Raw genomic sequence first — 16,167 nt, forward strand, 5'->3', positions numbered from 1 at the left:
AAATACATCAGGGTGACTACCAGGGCCCATTGGTATTTCCCCTCTCTCCCTCCCACTCAAAAAAAAAAAAAAAGAAGATTTTCAAGCTAGAGAGAGGGGTGGAGACTGTGGACAAGGCCACTAAATCTGCCTAACATCAAATAACGACTGCACGTAATTGTTTCCAACTCGGAAGCTATGCGCGCCGACCATATTTGACTTCAATGTGTACTTCCAACAAAGAAGTCGGGAATTTTTCCATATACCCCGGGGGGGAAAAAAATGAGCAAACAATCATAAGGTCATGTGAAATACAGCATGGCATCCCAAAGTTTCCATTTTAAAAGGTTAATTGATCCTTTGCTTACGTCATTCATTTTTCTTCATACCGGATTGCACTGGGTATACTAAGACGGACTGGACAACAAAGGGACTGGGACGAGGCGCAAACTTGCAACTGTTTATTAAAAAAGACAACAAAAATGGGGGGTACACGTAAAGTATATATACTTGATATGAAGCAGTACGAACTAGCCCCATTCTACGTCCTTTTGACTGGTTTCGTTCTGGTTTTTCTGGTTTAGTTGTATCCCCCCCCCCCCCATGTTTTCCATTCCTTTCCCATCCTCCGTCCTTTTTGTGCAGAAAACTGAAGCTGCAATGACCTTGTGCCCAGAAGGACAGCCCCAGCAATGAGAGGAAGAAGCAAGCTCACCTTCGGCATCCAACATCCTGGGAATGTTGAGGTGTTTCTCAGCCACATCGAAGGCCAGGTTCAGGTTGTCCAAGGGGTTCTCCTGCAGGGGGAGCCATTGCGCGGGGGTCACTCATCATCAGGCATCATCCCCTTAAAAGGGAAGTCTCTCGAGAGGGCAACTGGGCCGAGGAAAGGCCGGAACAAAAAGAGGGTGAAAAAAAGAAAAGAAGAGAGAGGCCGCAGCCCTGACCTTCTTGAGCTTTCCGTAGTCGAGGAGATCTGGCCGATGTCGGTGGATGAGGGCGCAGAATGCCAAACCATCCTTCCAGCTGCACCAGGAGAGAGGGAGAGCGCTTCACGCTCACGCACTGCACAGGCCCAGCTTGAAACGCACCCATAAAGGAGTGCAAACTTATAAAGTTAACCATAGGAACTACTCCTTCTGAAGGTACACCCTTACTGACAGCACACGCTTGGGGAAGGAACAAACTATGTGGAAATTGAAAACCCTGTTTTCTTCTAGTCAAGATTTTAACTAGTATTAAAGATACCAACTTTTAATGCAGACTCTCTGTCTGAAACCATCCAAAGGGTGAAAGAAAATAGCTAATTAGGGTGGAAGAAAACACAAGCGATCCTCGAAGATGAACACAAAGAAGTGGCTTATTTGACCTTGCAAGAATCAAGAACACGGACGCTTAAAATGATCAAATATGGCAATGATTTTAACCAGTGTGTTGTGCACGTTGCAACTCTATAGCAAAAGGCAAACCTGAAACATGCCTGCATAAACATGTACTTCCATGCGGGCACATGCCTTCCAAAGCATACTTGAGAGTGGAAATGCATTCTGAGGCAAGAAATAAGAGCAACACTGCCCATCTCCGCAGAACCAGTGCTTTCCTACTAGGCTACCCCATTTGGGCAGACATAGGTCAACCACTGGTGCTGCTTTTCTATCACTTTTCGACGTGCATCTTGTCAGAACGTGAATACTTCCTTGCCGGAGGTAAGCGTTCGGGAGAAGTTCGCAATCTCCTTCAAGTTGGACCAGTGTAGACCAGATTGTTGTCACGGGGCCTATAGGTTGTATTCACTGGAGAGGCATGCATGCAGGCAACCTTGGGAGTGTGCCGTCACTGGTTACGTCGGGCTCCTGGTGGTACTTGTCCGTGCTAAGTGTGTGTTGGACATTCTAAACTCAACCCCACTGAACGCAAAGTAATGCCTCGACTCCAACGTGAGTGCAATTGATAACATCTCTGTTGACACCACCGTTGAGAAGCGGGTTGAAACGGAGCAGATGACGCACGCTAGTGTTAGCACAACCCGCGCCATGGCCGTTTCCTGTGTTGCCGAGCAAAGAAACTGACAGCTAACCGTTTTCAGGGAATACCATCTAGCGGAAGGGGAAGGAACTGAGAAGGGTGGTCCTTGCCTGAGGTGGAAGTTCTGGACGTTGACGTTCTTGTAGGGGGCTGTCTTTCTCTGGCACCACAGCAGCAGACCTTCTTTGGCAGTCATCTCTGCACGAGAGGGGAGAAAAAAAATGCAAGAGGTCAACATGAGGCACGCCACAACAGTCCCAGCATTGCCACCAACAAAGCAGTTGTGCCCGTCTGTCTGTCCGTGGCATTCCCTTGTCCTTTTGGAGTTCTTCCAAAGCCATTTGCACATGTCCAGATGTGGAATATGCCTTTGGATGGGCACTCTCCACAAAGCTAGACAAACTGCAAGCCAGAGGAGCATCCAAAGCAGGGATGTAGCCAGAGGGGGTGGGGTCTGGGAATTCAAACACCCCCTGAATTTTTTTCCCAGGCACCACATAAGCGGGTGTTAGCGTCCCTTTTAGCAAAACTTCTCCTTCCCCGAAAAAAAAAATTTCCGTCTACGGCCCTGATTCAGAGTGACCCTTCCTTTAGGGGCAGGGGTCAGTATTGTGTGGTGGATACTACGGAGCACGGCAAGGGTGGCAGTGCTTCAACCACGGCATCAAAACAAGTGCCAGAATCGACAGGTCTGAAACAAAATGCAAAGAAAATGCAAACTGATGTTTGCTTTTCAAAAAAGGCCTTATGAGCACGAAAATTTAAATACCCAACACAGATGCTAGCCCACCAGCAGAAGGCTTGTCTACAAGATGGAACCAACTGCCATGCGCCCAGCTTGATAGCACCTTTGTGAAAAGTCGTAGTTCCACACTTCCAAATAAAATTGGCCTACGCCTTTGTTCACGCAAATGTGAAAGATGTGGGAATCGTGGAGAACCGCGACCTGCGATCCCGAGCCAGCGCGCGCTTCGGGAGAGACGCTTGTGCGCTGGAACCGGTCCGGCGCTCCGCTGGTTCGTCGGCGTCCCCCGAGAGATGGCGCCACCGATGTGTGCGGGGATAGGCGCGCGGGCGCGGGCGGCGCGAGCTTGCGCGCACGGGAGTCGAGAGTCTCGTCGGAGACCCGGTCGGGACGAGATCGGCGGAACGCGGCGGTGGTGGATACCTGCATCTCAGGTGGGAGCTTTGTTTGTCGCGCGCCGTGAGTGCCTGCCTCCCGTTCGCGGTCACGACCCGGACGGCGTGATTCGTGAACGCCGTCGAGCCTTGTGCTCGCATGCTTTGGGATTCCCCAAATAAACGGCTGTGCTTCGGCACTACTGTCTACTGTGTTCTCGTATCGGCGAACCTCGCTGGGCTGCCGTAGCCATGGGAGCCCGCGTGGTTGACACGCCGGGAGCTAGCGTGGTGGCTTACGCCAGGACTGGCTAAGTCGCCCAGGAACCCCTTGTATATCCCACATGGCGCCCAACGTGGGGCTCGTATTCGGACGAATTCGAGGTTGCTAGCTCCCCGAGAAATGCGTTGCTGCAGTCGTAGCCCGCTACCCTTTGTCCGGAAGACTTCGGACGAAACGCCTCGCGCCAGTCGGTTGCAGGCAGACAGTTATGATGCCCGATACAGCCGTGACGGCAAATGTGTAAACCTTCCTACCCGCACCAGGCGGTGAGTCAGTAGGATACCTCCGAGCACCGCAGTCGCGGCCCGCTTGCGAGACGGGAGGTGCGTAGGCCTTGTTCCAACATGGCGACGGGTCGCCTTCCTCGTAGCGCCGTCCCCGCGCAGTCGCGCCGGCGGCGCCGGTTGAAGTTTCCCCCAGGCGCGGCGGACACTACCGAGCGAGGGTGCGGTGTTTGGGAGTTCGCAAGCCGCACGATGAGCCCGCCGCTACTGCGCTTCGAGTCCGAGGCGGAGTGTTTGCCGATTTGACGCCTGACAAAGAGCGAGGGGGATCGCTGAAGAATCAGTCTCCTCTCGCTGCGGGGGGAAGCGGGAGCAATGGGACCGTTGTCTCCGCGCTTCAGGAGTGCGTGCGTCTCGATGCCGTGAAGACTCCGCTCGAGATTGCGTTTAGGCAGTAAGAGCTTCGCGCGGCTCGGCAGCGGGCTCGTTGGTCGCGAGAGATCGCCAGTCTTAGTAAGAGACGGACTCTCAGGCGACCTATACCGGTGATTTGCGCCCGTAAGCCGCTGGTATTGCGGTTGGCGCTGGCTCTACGGCAGCTTGTATTGCTGCGAGTGAGTTGCAGGAGCCCGCCTGCTTGATGCTGACGCTGCTTTGCCGACCAACGCACCAGGCCGAAATAGCTCGGACGGGCGTTTCGATGCCGACAACCCGTAATAGTCAGGCGAGCTGCCTCCAGGCGGGGGTGGCTGCTGGAGCACAGTTGCCGGACTCGCGATTCCGCGAGCAAGCGAACGTGCAAGGGGGAGTCCCCTCGGGCATCTTTGTTACCCTATTTGGCGAGATCGTCGATAAGGTTTCCGGCCAGTCACAGGAGATTGCGGAGTCCCGCTGCTCCCCACGTCAAGTTTGGGAATCGTTTAAACTGGACGGTGAGAGCGAGACCTGCAAACGGATACCACCGGGAGCCACGCCAGTCACCACTGCCACGGACAGCGAGGATGGCCTGCTGAACCACCGGCGGGGCCGAGCGCGGCCCGCGGAGCTACCGCCAATTGCTGCTCCGGCCTGCCGGGCGGCAGCCAACCGTTCGGGAGGACCTGCGGCCGAAGCGGCCACGGAACCCAGGAGGCGGCGGTATCTGGCGCCTACGTGAGCGGCGCGAGCCTTCGGGCAGCCGCAGTGGGCGCGGCCGTTCCTGTTGCCGCCTCGAGCTGGGAGTGGGGGTCGCATCATGGCGCGACCCCGGCGTTCGTCGGCTGCGGCTGCAGCTACCCCCGGGCCTGCCAACCTGCTGTGCTGCCCAACCGCGAGAGACTTGGAACCATTGCAATGTGTTTGCGGGTTTGTGAGGCGAGCATCGCGACGGCGGCATCGTGTGGCGAACTTTGGGGTGGAGTGGCGTTCGGTGGCTGTTTTGCTGACTTGAGACGTGACGAGTGTGGTGCACCGTGGCGTCACTCGAGCTCAAGTGGCGTCCAGTTTTAGGGGGGAGGAGTGTGGGAATCGTGGAGAACCGCGACCTGCGATCCCGAGCCAGCGCGCGCTTCGGGAGAGACGCTTGTGCGCTGGAACCGGTCCGGCGCTCCGCTGGTTCGTCGGCGTCCCCCGAGAGATGGCGCCACCGATGTGTGCGGGGATAGGCGCGCGGGCGCGGGCGGCGCGAGCGTGCGCGCACGGGAGTCGAGAGTCTCGTCGGAGACCCGGTCGGGACGAGATCGGCGGAACGCGGCGGTGGTGGATACATGCATCTCAGGTGGGAGCTTTGTTTGTCGCGCGCCGTGAGTGCCTGCCTCCCGTTCGCGGTCACGACCCGGACGGCGTGATTCGTGAACGCCGTCGAGCCTTGTGCTCGCATGCTTTGGGATTCCCCAAATAAACGGCTGTGCTTCGGCACTACTGTCTACTGTGTTCTCGTATCGGCGAACCTCGCTGGGCTGCCGTAGCCATGGGAGCCCGCGTGGTTGACACGCCGGGAGCTAGCGTGGTGGCTTACGCCAGGACTGGCTAAGTCGCCCAGGAACCCCTTGTATATCCCACAAAGATTAAAAAAAAAAAGTGCTAGGGACTTTCTGGGGATTACATGTGGCGACCAACCTTCAACTGAGATGTCCTGGATGGCGAAGCGGAGGATGATGGTCCAGATGAGGCCCAGGGTCATCTTGACGTTGCCGTCAACGATCTCCTCGGCGCCGATGGAGACCAGCTTGACGCCCTTGGAGGCGATGAAGTCCAGCGCCTTGTTGACGTTGGCGATCTTGTGGAAGCGCATCTTGCCCCGGTCGGGCTTGGGCAGCGTCTCACCCGAGATCACCTCCAGCAGCAGCATCAGCTTCAGCCCATTGCGGAAGTCCTCCTCGATGTTGTCGATCTGGGTGCCCGCCTTGCGCAGGTGAGAGTTGCACCACGCCGTGAAGGTCTGCGAAAGGAGGGGGGGGGGGGGGCAGACCGTCAACAACCACGCAATGTCCCGCAAGAGATGTTAATCGGATGTACGTCTACGTGTGAACGTCCCATTTTATGTTTGTGAAAGGACGTTTGTAGGACACACAGAAATGTATTCTGCAAACAAAACACAAATAAATGACAGCATAAGATGATGCTCATGCAATATCTAGCAAAGGTCGTTATTCACACATATACCTATGTGCAGAAGTTCTATTTACATCCATAAAAGTATGTTCATAGGACAAACAAATATGGCCAGGAACACTTCTATCCCAAACGAAATAATCCTAATCATGCATTTTCTTTTATTTTTGGGAGGTATTTGTTACAACCACCAAGTCATAAATGCAACGTACAGTCACTAAAATCAAAATTTTGGGGTTTTGCGTATCAAAGCTGTGCCTGTGCTAAGAGGCATGCTGCAAAGGAAGGCTGCAGGTCAAACTAGGAACACCTGGGTATATGTAACACGCACTTAAATCTTGACACACCATGCGGTGTTTTTGTTTTTCATTTTTAGCAATGAACTCGCTCATAATGCAGCTAATCACTGAGCAATAATTTAGTACTACGGCCATTTCTAATATCACCCTGAGGAATTTCTCAAATCTACTTCTTAAACCGAACTCATCAGGAAATGAGCTGATGCCTTCAGAGACACTTTCGCTTCCTCCATGCAACCCTTCAAGCAAAGAACATGTGGCTGCTGCATTTAAAGCAACTGCCTGAAATCGGAAACTCAAAAATAATAATTTTTTTAAAAGTCGTTGGGCGATGGTTCTTTTCCTCGCAGCAAAGGTGGGTCGCACCAGTGGTGCATTACGTAAAATGCGTCTATTGTCATTGCTTGTTTACGACACTTTAGCGTTGATTTGGCTACCCAGATTACTGTTTTCCCAGAGTTCCGATTGCAATCTGTCTTTGTTAATAGAAGAACAAGCATTTTGCTATCTTTGTTGAATATTCATTACAAACCACTGACGTCACTCGACATGACAATTTTTAGTACGAAATTAGGCACCTTTGGTGCGTCAACCTAAAGGCTGGCTTGGCAAGGCAGACAGACAGACAAACAGACAGACAGACAAACAGAAGTTTCAAGCTTCCAAATTTTTCCTCTTTTTTTCTTGTTTGTAGGAGATAACCAGGGCCCAAATTACTACGTGCAGATTATTGGAAAGTGGGGAAAATCTGTTGCTTTGTCAGGATGATTGATTGCTCTCATTAAAAGTATGATTGTAAACTCGTAATGCAGAGCCTTATGGCTGTAGCAGCTCTCTCAACCTTAACCTTGGTGAGATGGTGAAGTTCCTCTTACACGAAAATCAGCGTTGAGAAAGGAGGTCGCAAACACTGCCGTCCAGTTTTCAGATAAGTACTTGCTGAATAATCTCAAATTTTATTTTTTTAAATTAATATGTGCGCATTGCTTGCAGTGCCAATCAGCCTGCAGTTATTTCCTGCACTTGGCCACAATGTACATGCACACCTAGAGTTTGCGAAGAAATAACGTAATGACCCAACAATTGCAACTTGCATAAATTCTTCCCATCACATTTCCCGGTTCATTCTCTGCACTACAATTCATGGCCCTACAAAATAGGTTCAATTTCAAGTTTCACGTGCCAAAGCTGCACCTTGGCAATAAGGTTGGCTGCACTGTAGGGCTACAGATTATTTTTATGGGTCACTGTGCCTGCATTTGCAGCAACAGATCAGAAAGTGGGTTACCAACGCATGCTCAAAAGGCTGAGATAGAAAGATCCCAAACTGACCAATGCCTGGTAGAATTTGGTAGAATAATATATTAGATTTTTGCTAGCATACATTGGTTTCTTCTTTGCAACTTGTAGTGTCCTAATCATCAACAAAAATAAACAGGACAATTTCATATCTTCACAGTGCATTTCAAAGCAAGGAGGCTTCAGAGGTAACCATAAAAAGTTGCATTTGGCGCCTCTTTTTCATTGCAGTTGAACATGTCCGACACTTTTCCTTCGTATACGTAAGCTACAGTGACATTATTGTGAAAGCCATTTTGTGGAGGAACATTGCAACAGCGTACGTGTTTTAATATTGCAGTCATATGTCACCTTGATTTAGACAATTACATATCTTGGGCCACCACGGCAGTAGAGAAAAAAAGTCCACAGTTCACTGAGCTACCTTAAACTAGCACGCAACCAGCGTGCCGCGCCCTGGAAAGGTCAATGCCAAAAATTCTAGTTCCAGGCGCTCTTTAAACGTTTCCGCCACAATTCATCAAGTGCCAGTCGGCGCTTTCGGCGGGCCATGCGCACGTGTACGGAGAAGAGAAAAGGAAAAACGGGGCAGCAGCACGGGTCGCAAAACTTTGTCCCGTTTTCCCGCCGTTTTTCAGCGCATTCCTCGCGCGTCTCGTCAGCTGCAGTGGCCCGGTTCATCTACCGCCCCCGCAGCTAGCACCACACGGGGCGGAAAAAATTTCGGCCGAAGCCGCTTGCCAAGAAGGTCGAGGTGAAAGCGGGAGGTTGGAAAGGGCCGCCCCGCCCAAAGCCCCAAGCCGTGCCACTACATCGTCGACCGTGTTGACGGAAAACTATTCTGGTGGCGACCTCCCCAGCCCCGGCGAAAGCGGCACGCGCGCCTGCCGTGCTGCGACAGTGTCGTCTGCTCTGCAGCCACTCAGCAGACGACACCGGCTATAGGAGGGCGTTCGAAAGCCCGAAAAACCGACGGGAAACATCGCATTAGCCTTCTAAACCGTACAAAAACTGCAAGCAGATGGAGACGGAGTAGATGTAGAAATTTTGTCGGCCACGTTAATGGAAAACAGCTTCGACGCGCGCAGGCAGTAGTATAACTCTATGGCGCCGCCCTTGGGCGCCCTCCCAGGGTTTGCAACAGGATCGCGCACTCCTTCTTTATGCTGCGACATATTACAGATGACGACAAAGGCGAACATCAAAATAGCGGGAATATCAACGACAGTCCCGGGCCTTCCGCATTAAAAATCCAGCACCAGGCGAAACCGAGGCTGGGGTCACAATCTCGGTGCACGTACGCGGTCGACAGCACATGGGAGCAGCACATGTCTCGGTGAGGAATTTTCGTTAAATGTGCACTGAGCCTGAATAGTAAGTTTTCTGCGCAAAATAAATTACACCGTTTAAGAGGCCTTGGAAGGAATATTACGTAACGCTCTACAGACCCTTTCACTAATCGTAAGCCCGCGCGCTCGGCAGACGACAAACTGGACATACGACAGGAGTCCCCCATTAGAAGTGTGAATCAGTCACGCAGTGCGTGGCCTAACAACCACCGATCTCACCTGATTGCAGAGAGAGAGAGAGAGAGAGAGAGAGAGAGAGTTGAACGGCCGCGTATCTGTTTACTTCGCTGCAAATATCGCCAAAGACGACAGTCTTCCGCATGCTCCTGCCCCGTAAATGCCTCTGTCCTCTTCCCTTCCGTCTCCCTCCTCCCGCGATAATCACGGTGGAGGTTTGGTCCAGTCGATTAAACTTTCCCGCGATCCACTTCTCGCGCGCTATCTACTTTACTAAAACCTCCTGTTACTTTTGGACTTCTTGAAATGCCGCCCCGAGTTCGCGCCATGGAATGCGCGAGAACCTTTTCGTGCTTTTGGGTCAAAACATGGTTTTCAACGCGTACAATTTTGTTTGCTTTCGCAAAAATCACGCAGCCATGTACATTTAGTTTTAAAAAAAAAACGGAAATACCAGTTATGTGTTGATGTCTTGCCTCAAATATGCCTAATGTTCTCTTTTTGCGAGTATATGCATGAAGAGTGTTTCCAGTTGTAGTTTTCCCGATGTAAAATTCTCGTTCAAGAATTCTTTTAACTTTTGTCCCGGAAGCTGAATGGAGAAACGGACGGACGGACGGACCAAAATTTCTGGGTTTATAAGTAGCCGGCAAAGGAAGACTATCGTCTTTAAAATATTGGCGCAGCTTTGATACTCCACTACATCCCCCCTTCCACTTACCCGTATACAACTGCCCCTCTGGCTACGTCCAAAACACCACCTACAAGCTCGTCTGGGAATGCCTCGCGATGCAAGGCCCAGGAAAGCCTCAACGCTCGCGCCCAGGCTGCTGCTCCGACTCGCGGCTTTCTGGACTAAGAAGGCCACCCACTCTTCCGTTCAATAAACGCTTCCAAGAAAATCCAGAAAAGCTTTGTGACGTGATGGCCACGTTCCAGAAATATTTTGCCTGTAAACACGAAAAGAAGAGGACGGCAATTGTCGCCACCAGCCAGACAATACGAAGCACCTTGTAAGCGTCACAGCTAGGTGCAGGCCGTAGACGAGACCCAAGTTCAACACTGGCTCGCCCATTTAACGATCGAGTACCCAAAACCGCTGAAACTACCAGCGCAACTCATGGCGCTCTGAAGATAAATGGATTTTCGCTTTGCGGCGAAAACCGCATAGGAAGGAAAAAAGATGCAGACGAATACCACAAACACGCACTCGCGTGTATTCAAACGGAGAAGAAAGTAACGTCGTCGAAATACAAGCAATAAGCTTCCACAAATCTGGCTATAGCCAGAACAGCCTACCGCTCCGATAGAATTATGTCAAACTTTCACAACCCAATGTTAGCACCAAATAACACACGTTTCACAAGCTGGCACCTTTATTTAGAAACTTAAATGCCATGACTTCAAAGCTGCTGCTGCGACCGGCCTTTGTCAACAATACTACTAGCAGACGAGCAAGTGATCGATCACTTAGGTGACAACTACGACATGCGATGGGTGCGCCAGTGATTCATTTTCACAGAGCTGCTAAACGCTCAGACGTCAGCTGGCGACGGCGAACAATGGTTAAAGCAAGACGTCGGTCCAAGGCAACCCGAAAGAAAGGAGGAGGTCTACAATGACACAGCTGCAGTGTTGGGGCGGTGCAGGAATTTGAGCAGCATTACATTTAAATGCAAGACCAAACAAGGGAATATTCTTCGACGCAATTTTTCACACAAGGGCGCCTTTGCAAATAAACAGCCACTAAACGACGCAAATGGCTGTTTTCCTTATCCATAAAAGCGGAAAAATTAAAAAAAAATTGACGAAGCACTGAACGAGAACGAAGCAGGATTTAAAACGACACCGAGAAATATCCCGTGACGTCACTGACGTTCGGGTGACAATGTACACAAACAAAAAAATTACAGAGCATAATTTAAGCAATGGAAAACTATAAGAAGCCGTAGTGCCATTGATGCATGCAGGTAGCGTATACCTATGAGTGCCACTCAAACGCAAGATGCCATGGCCTATGTCATCCAGACTCGGTTGCGCAAGTTTAGAGAACCACGTGCAAACGTCGAAACAACAGCGCGTTCAAGACCAATTAGCGGTACGAAAGCTGTGATTTGGTACCGCAGGACGTACACAAGTTCGCACAAGGTGCCAGCTAAGTGGCAATTAAGCGAAACATTTACACCGGAAACGACGCAGGTTTGAAAATTGCGTGGTTTGTAAACGCTGGCCAGATATTGACGCTACAAGGAAATTTTTTTTGCATTGCTTACGCACTAAACGACAAGCTTTCGTAAGTATTGGCGGTGAGATGTTTGAGTGGCGCCCCCTGGCTCTGACGTCAGCTTAGGGACTCGCGCCGCTGTCGTCTACTACACTTGCGCCGCTGATACACTCGCTCCGCTGAGGTCCGCTTGTGACGGGCAGCAAAACCTAAGCTAAAAATCGCCCGCTTTGATCTTTTAGGGCATCGAAAAGCGTATTTCCAGTAATTCAGTTATTTTTCCAGCTTCTGACAGCTCTTAATAACTGCAAGCTGTGTACCGCAAAAGTTCGCAACGAATGAGGAGAGACAGACCAACTTTCTTCAGAGCATCGGTCAGATAGATAATCGTGTGTAACTCGTCCTTTCTAGCTTATTTGCCAGGTTCAGGGCTCAGAGCTCCTCGGTAAGTATGCAAAATGCGTAGGCTCCCCTAAAGTATTTTCGATATGTTCTTATAAATACTCATCAGTCTAATGCTACGCACCAAGCAGCGCGTCCCTACACGCGCATCACAAAGCAGGAAACAAAGCGGTTGTCTTCTATTTCTTTCGTTGTTATTGAGTTGTATCAAGTGAATGTTTCTTCCAAGGCATTAAATTTTCTGCGCCGCCACGCACGTCTTATTAGGAGGTTTGGTGATGTTTGAGAGGCGCACATAGTTCGTGTAGATATGTTCTTCAGGCTGTGAGGCATACACTACAATCTTCAGAAATTGGCTTTCGGTAAGGCTGCGTACAAGAAGGTGCATATTCGCAGCGTGAGTTTATTCACATGCAAATGCAATGAGAAGGTTTGTGCAACGCACCGAGAAACGGCGCAGACGACGCTGTCCAGAATACTGGAAGGCGACTTTTCCGCCCCCAATTTCTATCGTAACTAACGAACCGAATCTCAACATGAACAGCTATGACATGATTACGGTGTTGAAGGCTTGATATACTCGCTGAGAAACGCAATAAATAGTGTACGTGCCGGTTTTTCAGTATTATGAATAATCATAACCGATTAATACCTCCAAGCAGCTATTTATTGTTTTCCAACCCCTTCACGCGTAAATAACAAATCCTGGCCTACTCGGGATCACATTCGATGAATTGAAGAAAATTATTCTTACTCTCTGTCCTGGACTGAGGAACCCGCCCACTAACCAGCTTGATTTTACTGCTAAAGTTTTTTTCTCCTCCTCCTCGTACTCCTGAGTGCAGTGTTATTAATCTGAATATTGGGAAGGCATGGTTGTCGGAAATGTACCGAAATGTCCCTCAGAGGTCTGAAGAAACATATTGTTACTGTATTTTTACCGTACACGTTTCCCGTTTTGCTCAATAAGCCTCCATACTGGTTAAAAGTCTGCATCAGCACGCGCCTATACACACGTAGGTTATTTGGAACTCAACTTACATTTTTTGCGCCCCATAGTGCATGTCGGCCCACTTTCATGCTATGACAATGTAAAGTGATGTGATACAAAACTTTCGAGCGTTCGGCAAAGTTGCAAAAACTGTTTTACCTTACATACGATTACCAGGAATCGTAGTGCCTTCTGCCAAAGCCGAGAGCCCCGAAGGCCTGGATTTTGTTTTGGTCTTGCATTTTCGCTGCTGTTGGTTTTTAGACTCAGGATGTTCCCTTGTCCGAAAGATTTCTGAATACAGAAGCTGACGCCTAGCTCCGACTCCCCGCGCAGGACCGGCTTCGCAGGAAAGGAGCCACGCCGTCAATGTTTCTTCCGAAGCGGTGTCGAAAACTATACTGCAAATCACCCCCACAGCTAGTGTATGCGATTTTAAGTCTTTTCTTATAATAAAAAGTTGCGCATACGCAAAATCTGGTGCGGACAAACATCAACAGCAGGGGTGAGACAGCTAAATGAGATTTGGGAGCAGTTTTTGGAGCAGCGAAATCTTGATTTTGGAGCAGAAGAACCTTGGTTTGGAGCAGGAGAACCACATTTATTATGACACCTTAGGAGCCTAAAAAATAAAATTTGTAACAACTAGGGGGGCAAAAGTGCACCGGTTCTGTACGTACATAACACTGAAACAGCCTTTCAATAAAGTTTTCTACCATAGTATCACAATGTACGGACTGCACTACCTTTTTATAAACCATTTTTAAATTCTTAGGCTCTATGCAAGATAGCGTGGAGTGCCATTGCAAATATCGAATTAAAAAACTAAGCACTCGCAATGCATTTTTATTACCATGTGAATGCCGAAATTATTTTTTTGAATCCCCAGACTCGGCTTTATGCGCAAGTGTAAGAGCCACGGCAAAAGTCGCGCAAAGCGAGGTGGCAGTCGTCGCACCCCACCAGCCCTCCCATATCAATCCTCAAGGTGCACGTTCACTACGATCGTAATTTGAGTAACGTTCGTATGTTTGGCCACCACTCTTTTGGCAATAAATTTCAGTTCAGATAGATGAACCATTATTACTAGCGTGCAATAATAGCCCTTCCCGCTATCGGCGAACCTTGCTTGAACATTTTGCGACGATGTAGCCTGCGCCACCCCTTCTGCAGTGTCGATCGTCCCATTCCCGCCGCTCGCAAGCTCGCTGTCACAGGCACCAATACTTAAGCGTTTTAAAACACCGCAATGAGTCCAAAATTTCACTTCAGGCACGCACCGTGCCGTGCCTCACACTCAAGGCCGACATGAATTCCCGTCTTTCGAGTCGAACAACTTCCTGCAACAGATAAAACGACTAATAAACGCAGCCACCCCCATAACCAAAACCACGGTAGAAATCGGCGTGAACCACGAGCAACTGCTTCGACCGGCAGCCATGTTTTCCAATCTTCACCACACCAAGAAGGCGGCGCCCAGTAATGTCATTCTGGAGATACGGGGCATTTTTTTCATCAGCTTGCCCAAATAGTTTGTCGCCTCAGCACACATAAGTGTTTTTCTACAGGACTTTGCAATGGTTTTCGGTGGGAAAACTTAAAAAAAACAAAAACGCACAGAATATAACATGTGCAACCCGACATAATGACCTTCGAAAAAACTATTTTGGGGACAATTTTATGCGGGTTTTTTCATTGAATGATCAATCAATTGAACCTTTACAAATAGGATCACCTTGGGGGTGCTGGAAAATTGTGCCGTCAGTAGGCATTTTTCCCCACTGAAACTGGTGGGAGCGTTGAAATCCTTGGCTCTCAGACTGTTTTGGAGCAGTTTGGCGCAATTTTTGCAATTTTCAAGCTTCTGGAGCAGCCTGGCGCAGGAAAACAAATTTGTATCAAAAGTGCGCAATATGCGCAGCTGTCTCACCCCTGCAACAGTTAACCGAGTGCAAAGAAGCAGCATATAGAGCGAGCCCGAGTGAAGCAGACGACAAACGCGAGAATCCCTAAGCCGACGTCACGACGACGATGATGATGGTGATGATGATGATGATGATGATGATTAAAGGCCTCCCCTTCGAATCGGGGTGACGGCGAGCGCCATCTAGCCTATCTTAGTTGTTTGAATTTAAATTTAGTCCCTCAACTCGGCTTTCTTTTTAATTCTGCCCTGCCGCTACCCCTGGCTGGGATGTTATTTTATCGACTTCCCTGCTTTTTTTCCACCAATTCTCTAGCCGCTGCTTAGTAATACCTACTGCTGACCAGTTAATGCTTCCATCGATTGCGAAGCCCAGTGCCTCAGGAAGTAGGACTTTCTCCCCAATTCTATCCGGCTGAATCTTTTGGCATCCTATTACTATGTGGTCTATTGTTTCTTTATCCCTGTCACATACAACACATGTCTCATCCTGTGACGAATATTTGCTCATGTAAGTTCGAGTTCTCAAGCAGCCAGCCCGCGCCTCAAAGAGCAACGCACTACCTTTATTGTTGTCATAAAAGTTCTCTTTCCGGATCTCTTTTTTGCTTGCTTTGTAGATTCCCAGCGATCCCTTCTTTTCCATCCTCTCTTTCCACATGAGCGTCTCTGTTTCCTTAACTTGCTTTTTAACTGCCCCCCCCCCCCCCTCCCTTGTTTATTTGCCGCGGTCAAGGTATATTTAGTCGCCAGCTTGCGCGTCCTCTTCCGCCATTGGGTGTCCACACTTTTAAGGTACACGTACCTGTGCACTCTGCTTGCCCAGTTCTTCTCATCTAAATGTCTAAGCCGCTCCTCAAAACTTATCTTACTTTGCGCTTCCCTCGCCTCAAATGAAGCCCAACCCATATCGCCTTTACCGCCTCATTTGTAGTCTTACTGTGAGCTCCCAGTGCTAATCTGCCGACTGCCTTTTGGTTAACCTCCAGTCCCGACAGGATATCGGACTTTAAGCACAATACGGCATTGGAGAACGTGAGCGCCGGCACCATTACCCCTTTCCAGATGCCTCGCACTACCTCGTACTTATTGTATCGCCAAAGTGCTCTATGTTTCATTACTGCTGCATTTCGTTTCCCTTTCAGTTTGAGGTGTTCTTCATGGGCATTCAGGTAGCCTTTTCCTTCATTAAGCCAGATCCCCAAGTATTTGTACTTATTTACAACTGGTATGGCTTCCTGTTGAATTCTTATTGGCGCTGTATGAGCTTCCTCGTTGAA

At 49.7% G+C, this 16,167-nt stretch overlaps 1 protein-coding gene across 2 annotated transcripts in view; it reads right to left on the reverse strand.

Moving 5' to 3' along the window:
* Positions 1-16,167, reverse strand: part of Actn (alpha actinin) — a 125,230-nt gene that overhangs the window by 22,553 nt on the left and 86,510 nt on the right. For both annotated transcript variants that reach the window (XM_077681801.1, XM_077681802.1), the window contains exons 2-5: positions 5,728-6,049; positions 2,115-2,202; positions 927-1,005; positions 695-776 (exon numbers count right to left, since the gene is read on the reverse strand). In XM_077681801.1, the coding sequence (XP_077537927.1) occupies positions 695-776; positions 927-1,005; positions 2,115-2,202; positions 5,728-6,049 (571 nt within the window). The remainder of the gene's footprint in view (positions 1-694; positions 777-926; positions 1,006-2,114; positions 2,203-5,727; positions 6,050-16,167) is intronic.

This window comes from Haemaphysalis longicornis, unplaced genomic scaffold, assembly GCF_048455015.1.
Source record: "Haemaphysalis longicornis isolate Haplotype H1 unplaced genomic scaffold, Haemaphysalis longicornis Haplotype H1 scaffold_8, whole genome shotgun sequence".
Classification (NCBI taxonomy): Eukaryota; Metazoa; Arthropoda; class Arachnida; order Ixodida; family Ixodidae; genus Haemaphysalis; species Haemaphysalis longicornis.